The 16810-nt window shown below is 34.8% G+C and overlaps 1 protein-coding gene across 1 annotated transcript; it reads right to left on the bottom strand.

The window, feature by feature from the left end:
• Nucleotides 1-8981: 8981 nt before the first annotated feature.
• Nucleotides 8982-12505, bottom strand: LOC127801164 (auxin transporter-like protein 2). Its single transcript, XM_052336052.1, has 8 exons — nt 12094-12505; nt 11807-11992; nt 11582-11694; nt 11235-11418; nt 10954-11051; nt 9875-10082; nt 9500-9757; nt 8982-9403 (listed from the first exon to the last, which is right to left on the bottom strand). The coding sequence occupies exons 1-8, from the start codon at nt 12250-12252 to the stop codon at nt 9140-9142; spliced, it is 1470 nt and encodes a 489-aa protein (XP_052192012.1). The 5' UTR covers nt 12253-12505; the 3' UTR covers nt 8982-9139.
• Nucleotides 12506-16810: the final 4305 nt, after the last annotated feature.

Here is a 16810-nt window from a genome sequence, read left to right as displayed (position 1 = left end):
TCCAATTTTTTCTTCTCTCTTCCAGGTAAATAATTTCTTTTTTTTTTATTAAATTACACTATTACTGACGTCCTCTACCACCTCGCTCCTAAAACTACACTGAAGAGATAAATTGAGAGATGTGCCTAAATGATCAGGATGGTAGATCTAAGCACTACTAATATCACTCTTAAAATCTTACAGAAAAGCATTTTACTTTTTAAAATAATTTTAAAAACTAACTTGGCACATTCTTTCAAGTGTAAGGGGATTTATTACTAGGTTTTCTAACTTATGAATAAAGAATAGGTGATTTATTATGAGGTCTTCTAATTTGGTACAAAGGCTAGCTAAGACTATAATTAAGATTACTAACTCCTCGATAAAAGGTATAGATCATTTTAGTAAAATCGTCAAAGAATACTTTGAAGAGAAAACAGGTAATTAAGCTCTTATAACTGAACCTTTATAAAAAATAGATAAAAATAGATAAAATGTTTTTTTAATTTTTTTCTCTCTAATCTTTTATTGAATGATTGAATCTCTAATTAAAAAATAGATAACTCTATTTTCTAATTTTTCAATTATATTCAATGAATTAAAAAAATAAAATCTTTTCTACGACCAAACAAGTCATTGAATTCGCCTAGTGCACCAAAAACTTGAAATTGAGTTTGACATTAAGTTAGCTTCCTCTAGTATATATATATATATACCTAACATGAGTTGAATTAAAGAACTAGTAAATTTACAAAATGCCTTATTTACGACATGTTAAACCCACCTCAATTTGACTATAAATTAACTCAATGACAAATGGGAGTTCCAGCTATCAATTTAGGGCTTATTTGAAATCTTTATATATATAAAAGTAGGATAGTAAAAAAAAAAAAAAATTCTTCCCCAAAACTTGCATTAATAATTTGCATTTAATACTTATTGTATTAATAATTTAAAATTTTCAGTTACTTTGAAATAATAAGTACTAATTATTATAAAATTAATAATAAATTTTAAATACATAAGTTTTTCAATATTAATTATGGGTTTTCCAATACATTATTATGTGAATATTAAATATTTAATTAATCCATTAATCGATAAAAAAATAAATACTATTTATGAGGAATATGAATAGACACTTAAAGTATTAATTAAGTCATAAAAAAATATTCATTAAATAAAATCTTATCTTTATATAATATAATAATATATAATATTTTTATATATATAAAAGTATGATAGTTTCTAAAAGAATTTTCCCCCCAAAACTTGCATTAATTACTAACAGTAGCACTAATTAAATGCTTGTGTTTTCGAATAAATTAAATATAGTAATTAAATTAAAAAATTAAGCATGTATTTCGAATACTATTTATAATATTTATTTATAACTTAATTTTAAACTCAATTAATATTATCATCAATTAATTAAAAATAAGTATTATTTTTTATCAATATTATTAATTAAAAATATTTATAATATTACTTTTGATTAATTCCTCAATTAATTCCTCAATCAATCAAAAATAAATATTATTTGTGAAGAATATAAATAGATAACTTAAACTATTAATTAAGTTATAGAAAATTATTCATTTGTATAAAATAAAAATAATTTGCACTTAGTACTTATTATTTCAAAGCAATTGGAAATCTCCTATAAAGTATCTTGGAACTTTTTATTATTAATTAAATAAATATTATTAATAATAAATTTGAATAGAAAATTTAAATTATTAATTATGTCATGTATAGATATATAATTTCTCAATGAATTAAAAATAAATATTTTTTATAAATATTATTAATCAAAAATATTTATAATATTATTTTTGATTAATTTCTCAATTATTAAAAAATAAATAATACTGTATGGGTTTTCCAATGTTAATTAAGATTTAATAGATCACATTTTCAAGACTATGCAAGAAAATTAATACATAGTGAAAGAAAAATAAGTCAAAATTCATATTTTTAAAGTTTTGTTATCACCGTAAAATTAAATTTCAAGATCATAAATTAAAATTTTTAAATAAATTTTTAATTAGCATTGAAAAATTCATGTTTCCTCACATTTAGAGGTTTTAATTTATATTTATATTTATAATTTATAAATAAATATATAATATAATAAATAATTTTATTTTAATAATTAATCAATCACTATCTTTAATTTAATGCAACACCAATGCATGAGTTTTCAATACTAATTAAGATTTAAGATATTGAATTTTCAAAACTAATATATAAATTTTTTAATATTAATTAAAATTTAATTTTTAAATTTATTATAATTACACCTCCCGTGCATCGCATGAGTGAACACTAGTATATTATATTAAAGTAGAATAGTTTGCAAAAAAAAATTTCCCTCCAAAAATCTGCCAAACTGTTTTTATCTCTAAAATTTGTATTAAATTTATATAGGATTTCTATGAAATATTAATAGACAACTTGAACTATTAATTAAGTCATAAAAAATTATTCATTTATTTAAAATCTTATCTTTATTTCTTTATTCTATATATATATAATATTAAAATATGATAGTCAGCAAAATATTTTGTCAAGTGTCAATCAATGATGAATTTTTTTCCTCAAAAATTTGCATTAAATCAAAGATAGTGATTAATTAATTATTAATTTTACTTTAATAATTATATTATAGTCTTGAAAATGTGATATCTTAACAAATTCATACAAAATTATTTAAGGTTGTCAAATGTTTGAGTTTTTCAATGCTAATTAATATTTAAGGTATCACATTTTTAAGACTATGGGAGAAATCAAAATTCAATTTTTAAAGTTTTGTTATTATTGATAAACTTATTCTTACTCACATTTAAAAATTTTACTTTATATTTATAATATAATAAATAGAAAATAACGAACATCTTTGAGTGGATATATTATAAATTTTATAATATTTATTTATAAATAAATATAATATAATAAATAAATAATTTTATAAGTATTTTGTCAAATGACCTACTTAAATGTGTTAATTATTCTTTATTACATTGAATGGCGGTACATTGAATTAAGAGTGTTTTCCATTAATATATTGAATAGTGAATAATTAATTAAACTTAAATTTTGATAAAAGACTGAGTATTAAGAGAAAAAAAAATATGATTATCAATTATGTTAGAATTATTTAAAATAACAAATTTAATCTTTTATTTTTAAATTAAACTCTCTCATGTATCACAAGAGTTTACCACTAGTTAGTGTAGGAGGAAGTTAAGCTTGACCCCAAATAGAGTAAGTTGTGTGTTCGATGGTAACACCATAACTCTCTTAACTCAACCCAAATCAGGTGAGTTTAGAAAGGCAAATTGAGCCTTCTAAATCGGTGGTGTTGATATAGTTTGCTCAAATAAAATGGTCATATTTCACTTTTATCCTTTTGTGAGTTGTTCTTTTATTTATAGCTAATTGTATATTTATATGCCTTTTTTTAATTATTTAACATCATAAGTTAATTCAACTTTATAAATCTACCAATTATTTCCTTATAATTCAACTCATCTCACCTCACCTCACTTCATTTATCTATCTCATCTCGCCTCACTCATAACAGAATCACGGATGGCCCTTAATGGGGTGGCACCCTGTTAGCTTGGTTGAAGTATCCTAGGCCTAGATGTAATATTTGGGCTTTTATCTCGTGCAAGTGATCCCGGGAATATTGCACATAAGTGGATATGGAAATTGAGTTGTTTAGTACTTAAGCAACAAGTTGTATCACTTGGATTGTACTAATTCTATTGGGGTCGGCCCAACGATAAGCCTATAGCTCGGTACTGGGCTCGGTCCCTAAGCCATATCCCATCAACATTAGTTCAATAGCATCTTCCATCCCATCAACGCCATACCAAGATCCTTGCACTCGCAACAAGCCTAAATTGCCTCGAGATCCTCGATTCCTAATCCACCTGTAATAGCGGGGGACATGCAAAGGGTTCCCTCATTCTCTCCTATATAAGCTAGCTGGCCATCAGGCAAGGTATGTTCTTTTTAGTCGTACAAAAACTCCAATACCTTGAGCTCTTACTGACTTGAATGTCAAAGTGCTTGCAGATGCCACCATCATTCGTCGTATGGATCATCGTTGCCTCATGACCTCCGTTCGATCACCCTCTTTAGGCCAACAGAAATATTTGGTGCCCACCATGGGGGTTGGTAAAACTTGTCTTCCCCATAAACTCACCAAAGCATCCCAAGCCATACTCGACAATTATCCATGACCAGAACTAGAAGCCAGAACAACATGGCCCTCAACCGAGAAAACCAAAACACCAACTCATCAACCAAAAAACCCTACAACCATGGAGATCCTTTTCCAGACCATTCAATAACTTGAGAACCAAGTCACCAAACTGACCCGCAATCACCAGAAGAACCAATGCAATAGGCGGTTCGACGATGCCGAAGAAGCTAGCAACCAACACCAGCTCAAAGTAACCCTTATCGCCGCACGTTTTATGACTCTATTCACTAGGGGTGTTCAAAAAAATCGGTGCATCGCGAAAATCGGCCAGACCGAACCGGTCGACTTTATTTTTTTTTTGGCAGTTGGAAACGGTTTGAAGGTTGTCCAAACCGCGCGGTTCGCGGTTTGGACAGTAGGCTCGTTAACCGAACCGCCCAGAAAATAAAAAAAATTAAAAATAAAAAAATATATTATAAAAACACCCAGCCCCGCGCAACCCCCTCCCCCACCCACAACCCTAATTGCAATCGGCAGCCCCCTCATTTACCCGCGCACCCTGCCCCACCCTGCGCAACCCTAATTGGCAACCCCCTCCAGCCCTCCCCCACCCACACAACCCTTCCCCAATTCCCCCCAATCGAATCGCCCCTGCTGCTTCACCCTTCCATTCCATCTCCTCGACGTCTTCTCTTCTTCTTTCTCTTTTTCTTTCTCCTCGTCCTCGGATTATCGTCAGCAGCCCACACCCACGGTTCCACCGCCGGCTGCGACAGATCAAGACAGAGGAGATGACCGACGACTACGACAGATCAAGGCAGAGGAGAGGACCGACGACTACGACTATGAGACATAGCTGGGGCCAAAGCTGTTCGCCAATCTCACCAACGAGGATCGTTCTGTGTACCTGGCAGCGAATATCGGTTCTCCAATATGTAGGTGTGTGTATTTTTATTAATGTCTAGTGTTTGTTTCTTTGTTGTTATTGGGTCTAAAATAGGTTGTGACTTGTGAGTAGTGAGAACTTCTTAAGTTGATAAGAGATTTGGCTAAGTGAAGCCTAAAATGGGTACTATTGTGTGTATTTCTCAAGTTGATAGCACTTCTCAAGTGTATGTTAAACAGGTTATTTATAACAGGTTGGAGATTATATGTTAAACAGGTTATTTTCAAACCGTGGTAAATCGCACCAATCCAGACCGCATTTGCGGTCAGGATTGGTGCGGTTTGGCCGCACCCAAATCAAACATGGTTGTCAAATCGCACTAGTAGTTTGGCGTGCTGAAAATAGTTCAAACCGGCCAAATCGCACCGTGCACACCCCTACTATTCACCCCCAACCACCCTTTTTCGAAGTTTATTATGTTCGTACCCTTGCTAGATGGTTTTCGTCTCCTCGGCACCCAAGAGTTATACAACAGAACCACCGACCCCCAAAAGCACCTATCCAAGCACGTTAAAACTCAAGACAATTCTAGGATAATAAATTTTTTTCTATTTAAAACTACGACTAATCTATATTATTGCTCTTATCCATCCCAAAATTTTAATACATTTATCTCGAAAGAGATTTAACATAAACATCAAATGCAGAAGCTAGAATCGAACCGAACATCTTAACATCAATCATAAATCAATTCTTACATTAATGGAATATAAATTTCTCAACATGACTTAATACATAATATAAGTTCTCAACTAACAATAACCCTAAATAGAGTTCTACATCATCATTTCTCAAAACGTTTAGAATTCGATGTAGCAGAACTTAAATACATGGGCTACATAACATACATTCGACTCGTCATAAAACTCATCATGCACTTTGCTAAGTGCCATTTCATGTCTCATTCATCCTCGTTTCTGCTACAATCTCTATCTGGAACGTTTGAATATTCTAGGGGCAAAGCCCAAGTTAGATGATGAATCATCTAAGTAAGGGAATAAAACATTTAATGCTTATGTATGTGTGCAATGCACATAACATCATAACTCTCATGTTTGGCTTGACTGCACCTTAAGATTACTCGCCATTTTTTCAGTCTCCCTGCCAGACCAAGGTGTATGGGTACACCATTTGGCAAAATAACGGAGCCAGTACCTAATCCCAAACCCATGCAACGTATGACTGTAAATCTCATTATGCTCATATACATATTTCATAAATCTAAACATGTAAATGCAATCTACATGACATACTCATAACAAGGCATGACAACATGATAAGATCATAACACTTAGTCTAGTTGGGAAGTACCACTTATCTTCTCAAGTTTATCGGCTTACCTCGATACTCATGCGTTTGCCTCGAAATACGTGCATCGCCTCGATTTGCGTACCAATCTCAAAATTCGCACAAGTCACATCAACTTAAGCCTCAAAGCACCCTAATCATCATATTTATTTAAATAAGTATTAAAACCTATTTTTTCATAATTTCTTGCATTTTCTTTTTATTTTCTTCCATGTTCCCTTCTAAGAATTCAAATAAATACCTTCGGGTCTATTTTCTCCAATCTTTTTTCACAACAATTCACTAAAATCTAGTGACATCAAAGGAAAATTACTAGACTTACCTCAAACCCTCGTTTGCACATAAAATGAGACTGATCGATGCGAAAACCAAGATATCGGGAAGGCCAAATCCAAATCTTTTTACATAAACCCCTGTAAAATAATTTTCTTAATTTTTCTACAATTTTCGCAGAATTTTTGGACGACTCACGCGCCCGCACGCGCCTAGGGCGACTGGTGGCACTTAAAGGCCAGCATGTGGCTGGTCGTCTTCTCCGGCGACGGCCATGCCGGCGATGCTGGTTTATTCCACCTCTCGAAAGCCCTCATTCATTTGATCAACATGGTGCTTCTTGTGCCTCGAAAAGAGCTCGAGAAGGGCTCCGATTTACCGGTCAAAGGCTCAACCTAACCGCCCGCCTCCCAACTCCAGCGATGCCCAAAACACCATCAAACCTTCCCCAAAATGCTTTTAACTTTCCAGAAACCATCCTTAGGCTATGGGCAACAAAAGCCCCTTATTCTCTTTGCCCAATTTGTTCGATAAAGCCCTCGATTTGAAGCTTCATTTCTTGAAATTTCTGGCCTTCATGCACGCCTATTTATAAGCATTTCAATGCTTCGAATGCCTGATATCTGCCAACCCATGAGCCTTAGAGCATATGCCTGCCCTAGATCGACCTTCAAGCGGCCTCAACCGACCAAAAATCTCACATGCAGGCACGCGAAACCAGCCAGTTTTCTAGTCAGATTTTCTTTAAATTCTAGCCATCCAAGTGGCTGTTGTCAGCCAAGATTTGATCCAAAGGCGTCCCCGACCAATGCTCGTGGGTTCCCTGTGGCCAATTTGGCGAATGGAATGGCTGGTCAGACATTGTTGCTTTGGAATTTTCTTGGAATTGCACTTTGGCCCCTTAAACTTTGGCTTTCTCACTTTGGCCCATTTCACATAGCCCCTTAACTTTCCAGAATCACTTTCAAGACCCTCAAGTCCTAAACATCTGTTTGACCCTTAAAGATTTCAAAAAAATATCATTTAGACCTCATTCTAGTAATTTCAAAAAACTGCACTTAGACCCAAATCTTTGTTTTGGCCTTAAACCTTTTCGTTTCTTCCTGAAACTACTGAAGGGTTGTGCCTTATGAAAAATCGAAGCCCTCTCAAGTTTCCGTTGACTTCCTAGAAATCTCCTATAACAATTCGATTTTTCAGCCTAAATGACTTCTGCATTTTAGCTGTACCGAAAATCGTTCTGAATCCAATTTCTTCTGATACCATAAATCATGCCTCGAAATGCTCGACAAAATCGTATCATTTTCCTTAGATATCTCGTCTCCAGGGCACTTCTTGCACTCGATTCAGTATTTATAATTGCTATCAAGTTAATTTTTCGGTATTCTAAACTCACTTAAATTACGTGGTAACCTCATAAAAATATGGGTTCTTACACACTACTTGTCAGTACCTCAAAAAATGACCCGTAGAACTGTCAAGCACAGCCCTAGAAAGCTCGGTCCATTGTCAAGGCAAACCAAAAACGGTCGGAACACCTCGACCGTGTCCCGAGCTCGAATGCTCACCCTTGCGAACATCCGACTTGGGGAGCGATGGACCATACTAATCCCACTGGGTCCAGCCCAAGGATAAGCCCGTAGCTTGGTACTGGGCCCGATCCCTAGTCCTTATCTTGTCAACATCAACTTAATAGCATCTTTCATCCCATCAACGCCATACCAAGATCCTCGCACCTACAATAGGTCTCAACTGCCCTGAGATCCTCAACTTTTAATCCACCTGCAACAGTTGGTGGCATGCAAAAGGCTCTCCCTTTCTTTCTTATATAAGCTAGTTAATCATCAATTAAGGTATGTTCTTTTCAGTCTTACAAAAACTCTTTTACCTTGAGGTATTAATGATTTGAGTGTCGAATTAATTGCAAGCCCACCATACTAATCACTGTTGCCTCAAGATCTTTGTTCGATCACCCCCTTTTGAGTCGGAAGGAACATCATTTATCAGTAATGTTGTCAAATGAGGGCATGCATTTTCGTTGCCTGAGCCTCAATTTAGGCGTGTAATTATCTGGAAAGCCGGATTTCATCCCAGAAGTAATATTATAAGATAAAAGATTCCAAGTGCATTGTTCTAAATATATAAGTTTATTAGATGAAGTTGTCATTGCCTTTTCATTTTGGGTTTCAGATTATATAACTAGGCTCAGAATCTGTCTATTCTCCGAAACCGACGTAATTAAGCGTGAAAATTTTCACGTATGAAATACTAAAATTTGGAATTGAACAAAACGAAGCTCACACCCAAACAACAAACTTCAAGCGGATGGAACTGTGTTTTGAGGGTTGGGAATCACATTGGCCGCCGCACGTTGTTGGGGACTCGATTAAACTACTCGGGGCGTATAATCTTGATCATCATGGGTGGTGAATTAGGCGTTGGTGGGCGTGAGTGAAGTTGGCCGGCGGCGGCGGAGCGACGGCGGTGGCGTTGAGCTGCGGCGGACACTGGTAGCACTTGGTGAAGAGCCCAAAAGTGTCAATCTGGTGTATGAAATTCGCCATGCTCGCCCACCCACCGAATCCAAACCCGACCACGAATACCCACACTACTACGAACACGTTGATTGTGTACGCACCGGTCCAGCTTCCCAACCACCTGGGCGGCTGCTCCACCGCGTTCTGCATTGTAATGATAACAATCATTCAGCATATGATGAAATGTACAATCGAATCTCCATGTACAAATAAAATTTTTAATTAATTTAATTAAATTACCTCTCGCGAGGCGGGGGATTTGAAGGTGAGCATGTGAACGAGAGAGGGGATGATGTAGACAGTGAAGCTGACGAGGAGCGATCCAACAGTAGAGTTGATGGGGCCGAAGAAGGGGAAGATGATGGCTAGGAACCATATCGGAATCACCACAGGCAATCTCGCAGCTGCACGCTTGCACAGGCTCCTGCACTCGTGCATGCCTATCACCTTCTCCCAAACGAAATACAAGGGCGTGCATGCAAATCCAAACGTAATGAACTGCACAAACGTACTGAGTTTCATTCCATCTATTCCCCTAATAGTAAGTATATGTTGAATTTCTTCTCAAACAATCAAACTATCTTAATTTCAAAAGTAAGCGTATACGGTGCGTGCCTGATGGATGAGCATGAGGATGACAGCCATGTCCCGGAAGGGGGATCGAGGGAGGAGAGCGAAAGCATTGGAATGGTCGAGGAGCAAGTCGCCGAAGGCCCAATAAACAGCTGCCGCGGAGGGAAGAGTGAGTGTGAGCACATACACAGTAGCCATCAAGTATATGGCCTTGAACTTCTGTGGCTTCCACATCGCGTGCATTATCTCCCTGCATCCAAACCCACCAACCACCCAAACAAACTTCATAAAATTGGTCGTCTACATACATGGGCTTTCTAGTTATTGGAATTGGGCTCCCTTTTACTAATAATATGGCTTATCTTAACAATAGGCTTCCAGAGCAAAAGTTACCTCTTTTTTGATGCGGGGCTAAAAACAAATTTTTATAATTTTTGTAGAGCCAACTTTTTAAATGGGTAGTGTTAATAATAGTTCGATTATAATAAATAAATATATATATATTTTTTTTTTACTTTTCAGGTAAGGTGTATTCATTACATTGTATTTTCAACCAAAAAATGCTCTTACTAGTTGTTGATAAATTTATCATATTTTCTAATATTTTATCAATCAGTAAAATTATTTTAAAATTAAAAAAATGCAAATAAAATGCAGTTATTGTAATTTAATTATTAAGCAACGGTTGGCGTTACTTTTTTTAAAAAATAATTATAATTTAAACTTTATTAATTAAATTTAACATACTGGACTTGGTCTTATAAACCAATATTCAATCAGGAAAACTAAATCAAATATCATATATTCATGCGACCAAATATCATTATTTAATAGAAACAGGGGAATGAAAAATAACATTTTGGTCGCGAGAGGTTTTAGGTAAAGATTTAAATTTTCTGCGTGATAGCGACCGAGGCTAAGCAGGCGATGTCGACGCCGGCCAAGGTTAAGTCGCTGTCAAAATGACCCTTCAAACCGTCTTGCCCAAGCCCGAGGGAGGCTTTGGGCATCTAGTAACGTGGGGGCCGTTTGGGTAAATTTAACGTAAAAGGCACGCATGCATTGCATGATGCATTTATGTGTGTGTGTATTCAGTAATGTGTGAGGTGGAGGTGTCTTACACAGTGACGGCGTGTCCCCCGAATGTGTAGAGAATGTTTGTGGCCCCCGTGAAGTATAGCACCAGCTTGCTCGCTCCTGTGTGTTTCACCCCTTCCACCTACCCAGTTCAATTTCATCACTTTTTACAAAATCATCACATTTTGCTTCTAATGTTACATATATGATCACGGTCGGGCAATGACAGAGACAATTTCTGAATAAATCTCATTTTTCCAAATGGAAATATAGCATACATACAAGGTATATGATAAAATGTCCTAATGAAACAATGGTTACCGACCTGGCCATGTAGCAGAGCGGCAACGGCGAGGTACCAAGCGGAGTAAGTGGTCATTAGCAAACCCAGAAAGGACCAGATTCTGTAGTTGTGGAAGGAGGGAATGAAGACAGTGGTGGCGCAGCAAGCTCCGAAGATGTATGTCCATGTCCTCTTGTCCAGATTGTCGTTTATGTAATATATGTTGCTGCATTTTATTAAAAGGTATGCCGAAATTAATTAGATTGGTCAGTGGTTAGTTGCACTAGCTGTGTAGTGATTAGGTAGTTAATTGTTTGCTCCTAGTTGCGATTAGTTGAAGTGGTGAAAAACATTGGAGGAGAAAGGGCCAAGAAAATTTCGACATGTACCTCGCGCAGGCTATGAGCTGAATCACGGATCCAAACAGAAGAAAAGTGCAGTTGAACGCCAGCCCCACGTTCCTCCAGTATTTTCCCAGCAGCCCATCAAGAACTTCAAACCACTGCGCCCAATAAAGTAACGAGGAGAGACAGAAAAACAACCACCCATGTGAGTTTGTTCTGTTGTAGTTGTAAAAATTGTGATGATGAAGAGGGAAATTAATTATTAAGAACCTGAATGACATGGTTTCTGAAGTCCACTTTCTCTCTTTCCTTTCTGGTTCTGTACTCGATGTAAAGAGTGCTAATGAGGTAGGCCGTCCAGCTGCCCAGCAAGCCATAGAAGAGCTGGAACAGCACCCCTGAAACCATCCCAAGCTGGGAGAAGGAGTATGGCAGTGTCAGCAGAACCTGAGCCACCTGTGTTCACCACCAAAACAACTGATTCACCATTATATAATGTGTGTGTGTGTGTGTATATATATATATATATCTCGAATGAGAAAGGAAGGAACTAAGACCTGATTTGAAGCACAGCTAAACCAAGCATCATAAACGGAGCCGCCATGCCAGAAGAGCTTGGATATCCTCGTCTTCACATTCATGGGCTTGTTCCCTTCGGTCTCCATCTCCACGTAGTTCCCTACAAGCACCGCCTCCGCCGCTTTCTCACTTTCCATCTCTCTCTCTCTCTCCCTCCTTCTCTCTCTGCTATGAAGATGACTGAATTAAGCTGATCAATAGGTTTCAATGAATGGCGATCAATCACTGATCACCATATCAATGGCAATCTCTCTCTCTCTCTCTCTCTCTCTCTCTCTGCGTACAGAAGAAGGGGATCTCGAAGGGTGGGAAAAGGCTGTCTCTGAAAGGAATGCTACTAGTGTGGAGAGGAGAAAGCTTTTGGGGAAGCTAGTTCAAATCGTCCAACCAGCCTTTGGAGCTTCATCCTAGCGCTGGGGCCTTTAAATTCATTTTCATCTTCCCTCTTGTTTTTGTTTAAGTTAATTACTTAATTAACATTAATTTATCTCCATTTTTTTATTTAGGTTTTGTGAGCGAGCGAGCGACCGCCTTGTCCGCACGTGTGGGTTCCCAAAGTCTGAGGTCCAATTAGTTTAACATTTCTTCCATTTTCCTAATCTACCCTTTCTTATTGTATGTTGTTGCTAATAAATCTATGGCCCTTTAGTAAACCTCCATTCTTTCACCTGTCTCTGGTCCTCTCGTGACCAACTTTCACATGGTTCGGCTTTAGTCATCAGGGGCCATTAGGGATTGGCAGCGGTATCAAAAAATATTCGAAAATAAGTGAAGCGGATTAAATCATATCGAATCGTGTCTTTTGAATTGATTTTATGGTTCAATTGTTAGGTTCTAGTTCTAAAAAATTAAGAACTGATATATTTGGTTTGATTACTGATTTTCTTTTTTTCAAACCATGATTCGAACTGAACCGAAATTGATATTATATTTATATATATCTTATAATTTTTTGGGTATATACATACGCATAAATAGTATCACTTCCTAGAAAACTAACGAGATTCATGAACTCTTTTATTTCTAGACTTTTATGCGCTATTGTTATACTAAATGGTGGATGTAATCTCATTTGATGATATAGTTTATAAATTATTTTGTTCTATTTTTACTTTAAGACTTAAAGTATTAATGAAATTATAGGTTTATTTTAGTTAAAAAATTTGTTTTTAATTTTATATTTTGCGAAAATATTTAGAAGTTAAATGTTAATTGGATATAACCGAAACCAGTTCGGTGTGACGAATTGGTTATGGTTTGGTTTTATATATGTAATGGTTCGGTTACGATTTTTATTTTTTCGAAACCGTTAAAAATGATTTAGTTACTCAATTCTCATAAAACCAGATCAATGCGAACCATTGACACTCTTAAGTATTGAGATAAAAATTAAAAATAGGATAAATAATTATAAGATTTGTTATGTGTATTTTTAGCACCGTTTCTTATGGGCTAGCCCAAATGCCTAAAAGCCCAGGAGATCTAAGCGAACTCATCAAAGCAAGCTTGTACGCCACCGAAATTCGAATCTCGCGAGCTCTTTACGAGCTTCCGGCAAAGCTCCTAGCGAGCTCTCAGTAATCAACCTAACGAGCTCTCAATAAAACCCCCAATTCGCTGGAGCGATCAGCCCGCTGGCCCAAAAGCACCCAGCTCGCATAGTGACAAAGCTGTTGAGTAGCCAGAAACAGGGCCCACTTACTTTACCTGAAACGGACCATACTCCTCAAAATGATGATCCCACTCCTGGTTTTATGCAGATAATAAGGACTGTTTGTCCCTCATTATATCGTCTTTATATTTTTATATTTTATCCAAATTGTAAAGGCTCTTATTATAAATAAGAGTCAGAGACATCATAAGAAAAGGGAGAAGAATAATCAGATACCGTCATTCTGAAAGAATAATCAGAGTGTGGTCGTGTAGTAGGCATCATTCTGGCCAAACCACGTGAAAATTATTTGTGTTCACTTATATCTGGGATATTTGTTTCCTTCTTCTTGACATTTTTGAATTCACTCATCATGACCCAAAATGAATCACGGTCGATTGAAATTGAACACCGACAAGATTAAACAATCTTATTTCATATTTAGTATACATACTAATAATATATGGGAGGCAAAATAGTCCACTCCACTCTATCAAAGAAATTAATTCCATCTACAAACTAATTCACGTGCTAATTAATGGTTAGAGTTCTTTAATCTTTCGTTTTTCATAGATAAAAAGAAACACAACTAAGCACAAGAAATTAACACTAATAAACTGTAAAGAGACTTGGAACACTCGACCACCTCTTTGATTTGCCTACAATATTGCACCCTACCCTACCCATCAAAATAACTTACCAGGCCGACCATCTAGGCCTATGATCGATGCTAGGCAATAATAATACTCCTATTAAGATATACTTCTTAATAGCATCATAATAAAGCTTTATTAATGAGAATACTACCAAATTAAAATGAAATGAGTATATATATATATATATGCTTATAAAGAAATCAAACACACACAATTTTCTAAATACGAGCTATGCTGCTTACACTAGCTAGCAACTCTATTATCTTGATGGTGCCCTAAAAATAAAAAATAAAAAAGGTTGGTTTTTTTAAAATAAATCAAAATTTATACCATTTACCAAAAATATACCCGTTGTGTCACAAGCAAAAGGTTATTAAAAGATAAAAAAGCTCGAAAGCCTAAAATAATCTTTTTGAGTTCAAAGATATAAATTTCTTATACATAGGGGATCCCACACAAATACGTAAATTAGATAACTCTAACATTCAAAAATTTCTCAGAATATTCCAAAAAAAAGAACAAATAATTATTTATAAAAAAATTCTAATTCTAAAATAATTTAGGATAAATAATCATCCATAAGAAATTATATCCTTACAAAATAGAAAAATAAACATTATTTACAAGCGATAGATGTCATCTACAACAATCCTAATTCCAATCGGATTAGAAAAAATCAGTAAGAATCTTAATTCTAACAAAATTAGAAAAAGTCAAAATATTAGTCAATATTCCTCTATAAATAAGAAGACACTCATTTTGAAAAATGTACATTTTTAATACTGATTTCAATACATTCTTCATTATTTTCAATGTTTAACTTAAACACCGAAGTATTTGCATGGGCCTTCTCGCATTCTTTGATTTTTTTTTTTTTTTTTGATAGATTTAAACGGCTTGACAATGACGTTTCTAGTTAAATAAATTTATTATTATATCTAAACAATAATAATGTTTAATGTTAAAATTATTTACAATTTTGATATCATTAATATAATAAAATTTTCAGTTTTTAATATAAATATTTAATTAGAAATGAATGGAGTGGGAGAATTAATAATTATGTGAAATGAGACGACATGATTGGAGGCAAAGGCGGGCGTGGTTGCTAATAATAATAATAATAATAATAATAATAAAAATAAAAATAAAGCTGCTTTTATCGCATCATCACATGTCCAGAGGCCAAAGGCCAATGTAGACAGTCTCGTCTCGTGCCATCTCTCGTTCCCATCCAAAATCTCATAAATTCATTTATATTTACGAGCTGACGTGTATGCGTTGAATTTAATTATTATACAAAAAATATTAAGTAAAGTTGAATTAAGTTTTATTTATAATTATTTACCTCTAATATATTTAACGTAAATTGAGTTAAATATAAATAAGTTTATATGCATTTATTTAAATTAAATGGTATGTAATTTATAATAATCTACTAAGTGAAGCGTTACTACATGCGTTGTTGTGTTGTGTTGTGGGCAAAAGGACAGTGGAGAAGGGTCTTAACAGAGTTGTTAGATCTCATCAGTCATCGCTGTGACCTTGGAATTTGGAAACACCATCTCTTTTTGTTTATTAATTTATATTATTTTCACAAAAATATTAATTCATTTGTCGTATATATTCCACAATTTCCCTTTAAGTTCATCGTTAGCATTCTCTTCTCTTCTCTTCTCTTCTCCATTAAATTAAATACAGCAAAATGCTGCAAAGATCCCTCTTTAATATAATTAATTAAATATTCATATATAATTAATAAATCACCTTTTGATAATTAGAAGTCACTTTCTTGAATTTGTCATTTTTTAACGCATGACAATTAATGAATTTTCTCTATTCCTTCTTGTTGTACGATAAATAAATAAGATATATCGGATAAAGAAGAAATCTCATAACTGATAATATTGTCATTAATTATAATTTTTAACATTATTCTAAATAAATATAAGCAATAGATACAACTGCCCAAGATCAGGGTTGATAGCAAACCTTTGTTTGGAACACCATATTTAAATTAAGTGAGATGAACCAACTCTTTGGGACCAAATGTGAAATCTCACCTTTGAAGCCCTCTGCAATTTAGCCTCAAGATTTTTACAGGAGGGTTAAATCACGAAATCCAACGACGAAATTCGAACATAAAACCTGTATTGGTTATATAACGACTAAATTCAAGACTTTTTTGGATCAATGCATGTACGATCTTAACCACTCCTATGGGGACGAGATAAACCAACTGTTAGAAAGGTACAAAATTGCCTATGTGCATTAGCCATCAAGATCAAAACAAGATATTTTTTAAATTTTCTTCCATTTCATGATAGTTTTAAGCATGATTATCTTAGCAATACTTGTAGTTCTAGATAAGAGTTATGTTGGTGGTTA

The sequence above is a fragment of the Diospyros lotus genome, chromosome 5 (assembly GCF_014633365.1).
Source record: "Diospyros lotus cultivar Yz01 chromosome 5, ASM1463336v1, whole genome shotgun sequence".
In the NCBI taxonomy this organism is placed as follows: Eukaryota; Viridiplantae; Streptophyta; class Magnoliopsida; order Ericales; family Ebenaceae; genus Diospyros; species Diospyros lotus.
This window is presented reverse-complemented; position numbering and strand designations above follow the sequence as displayed.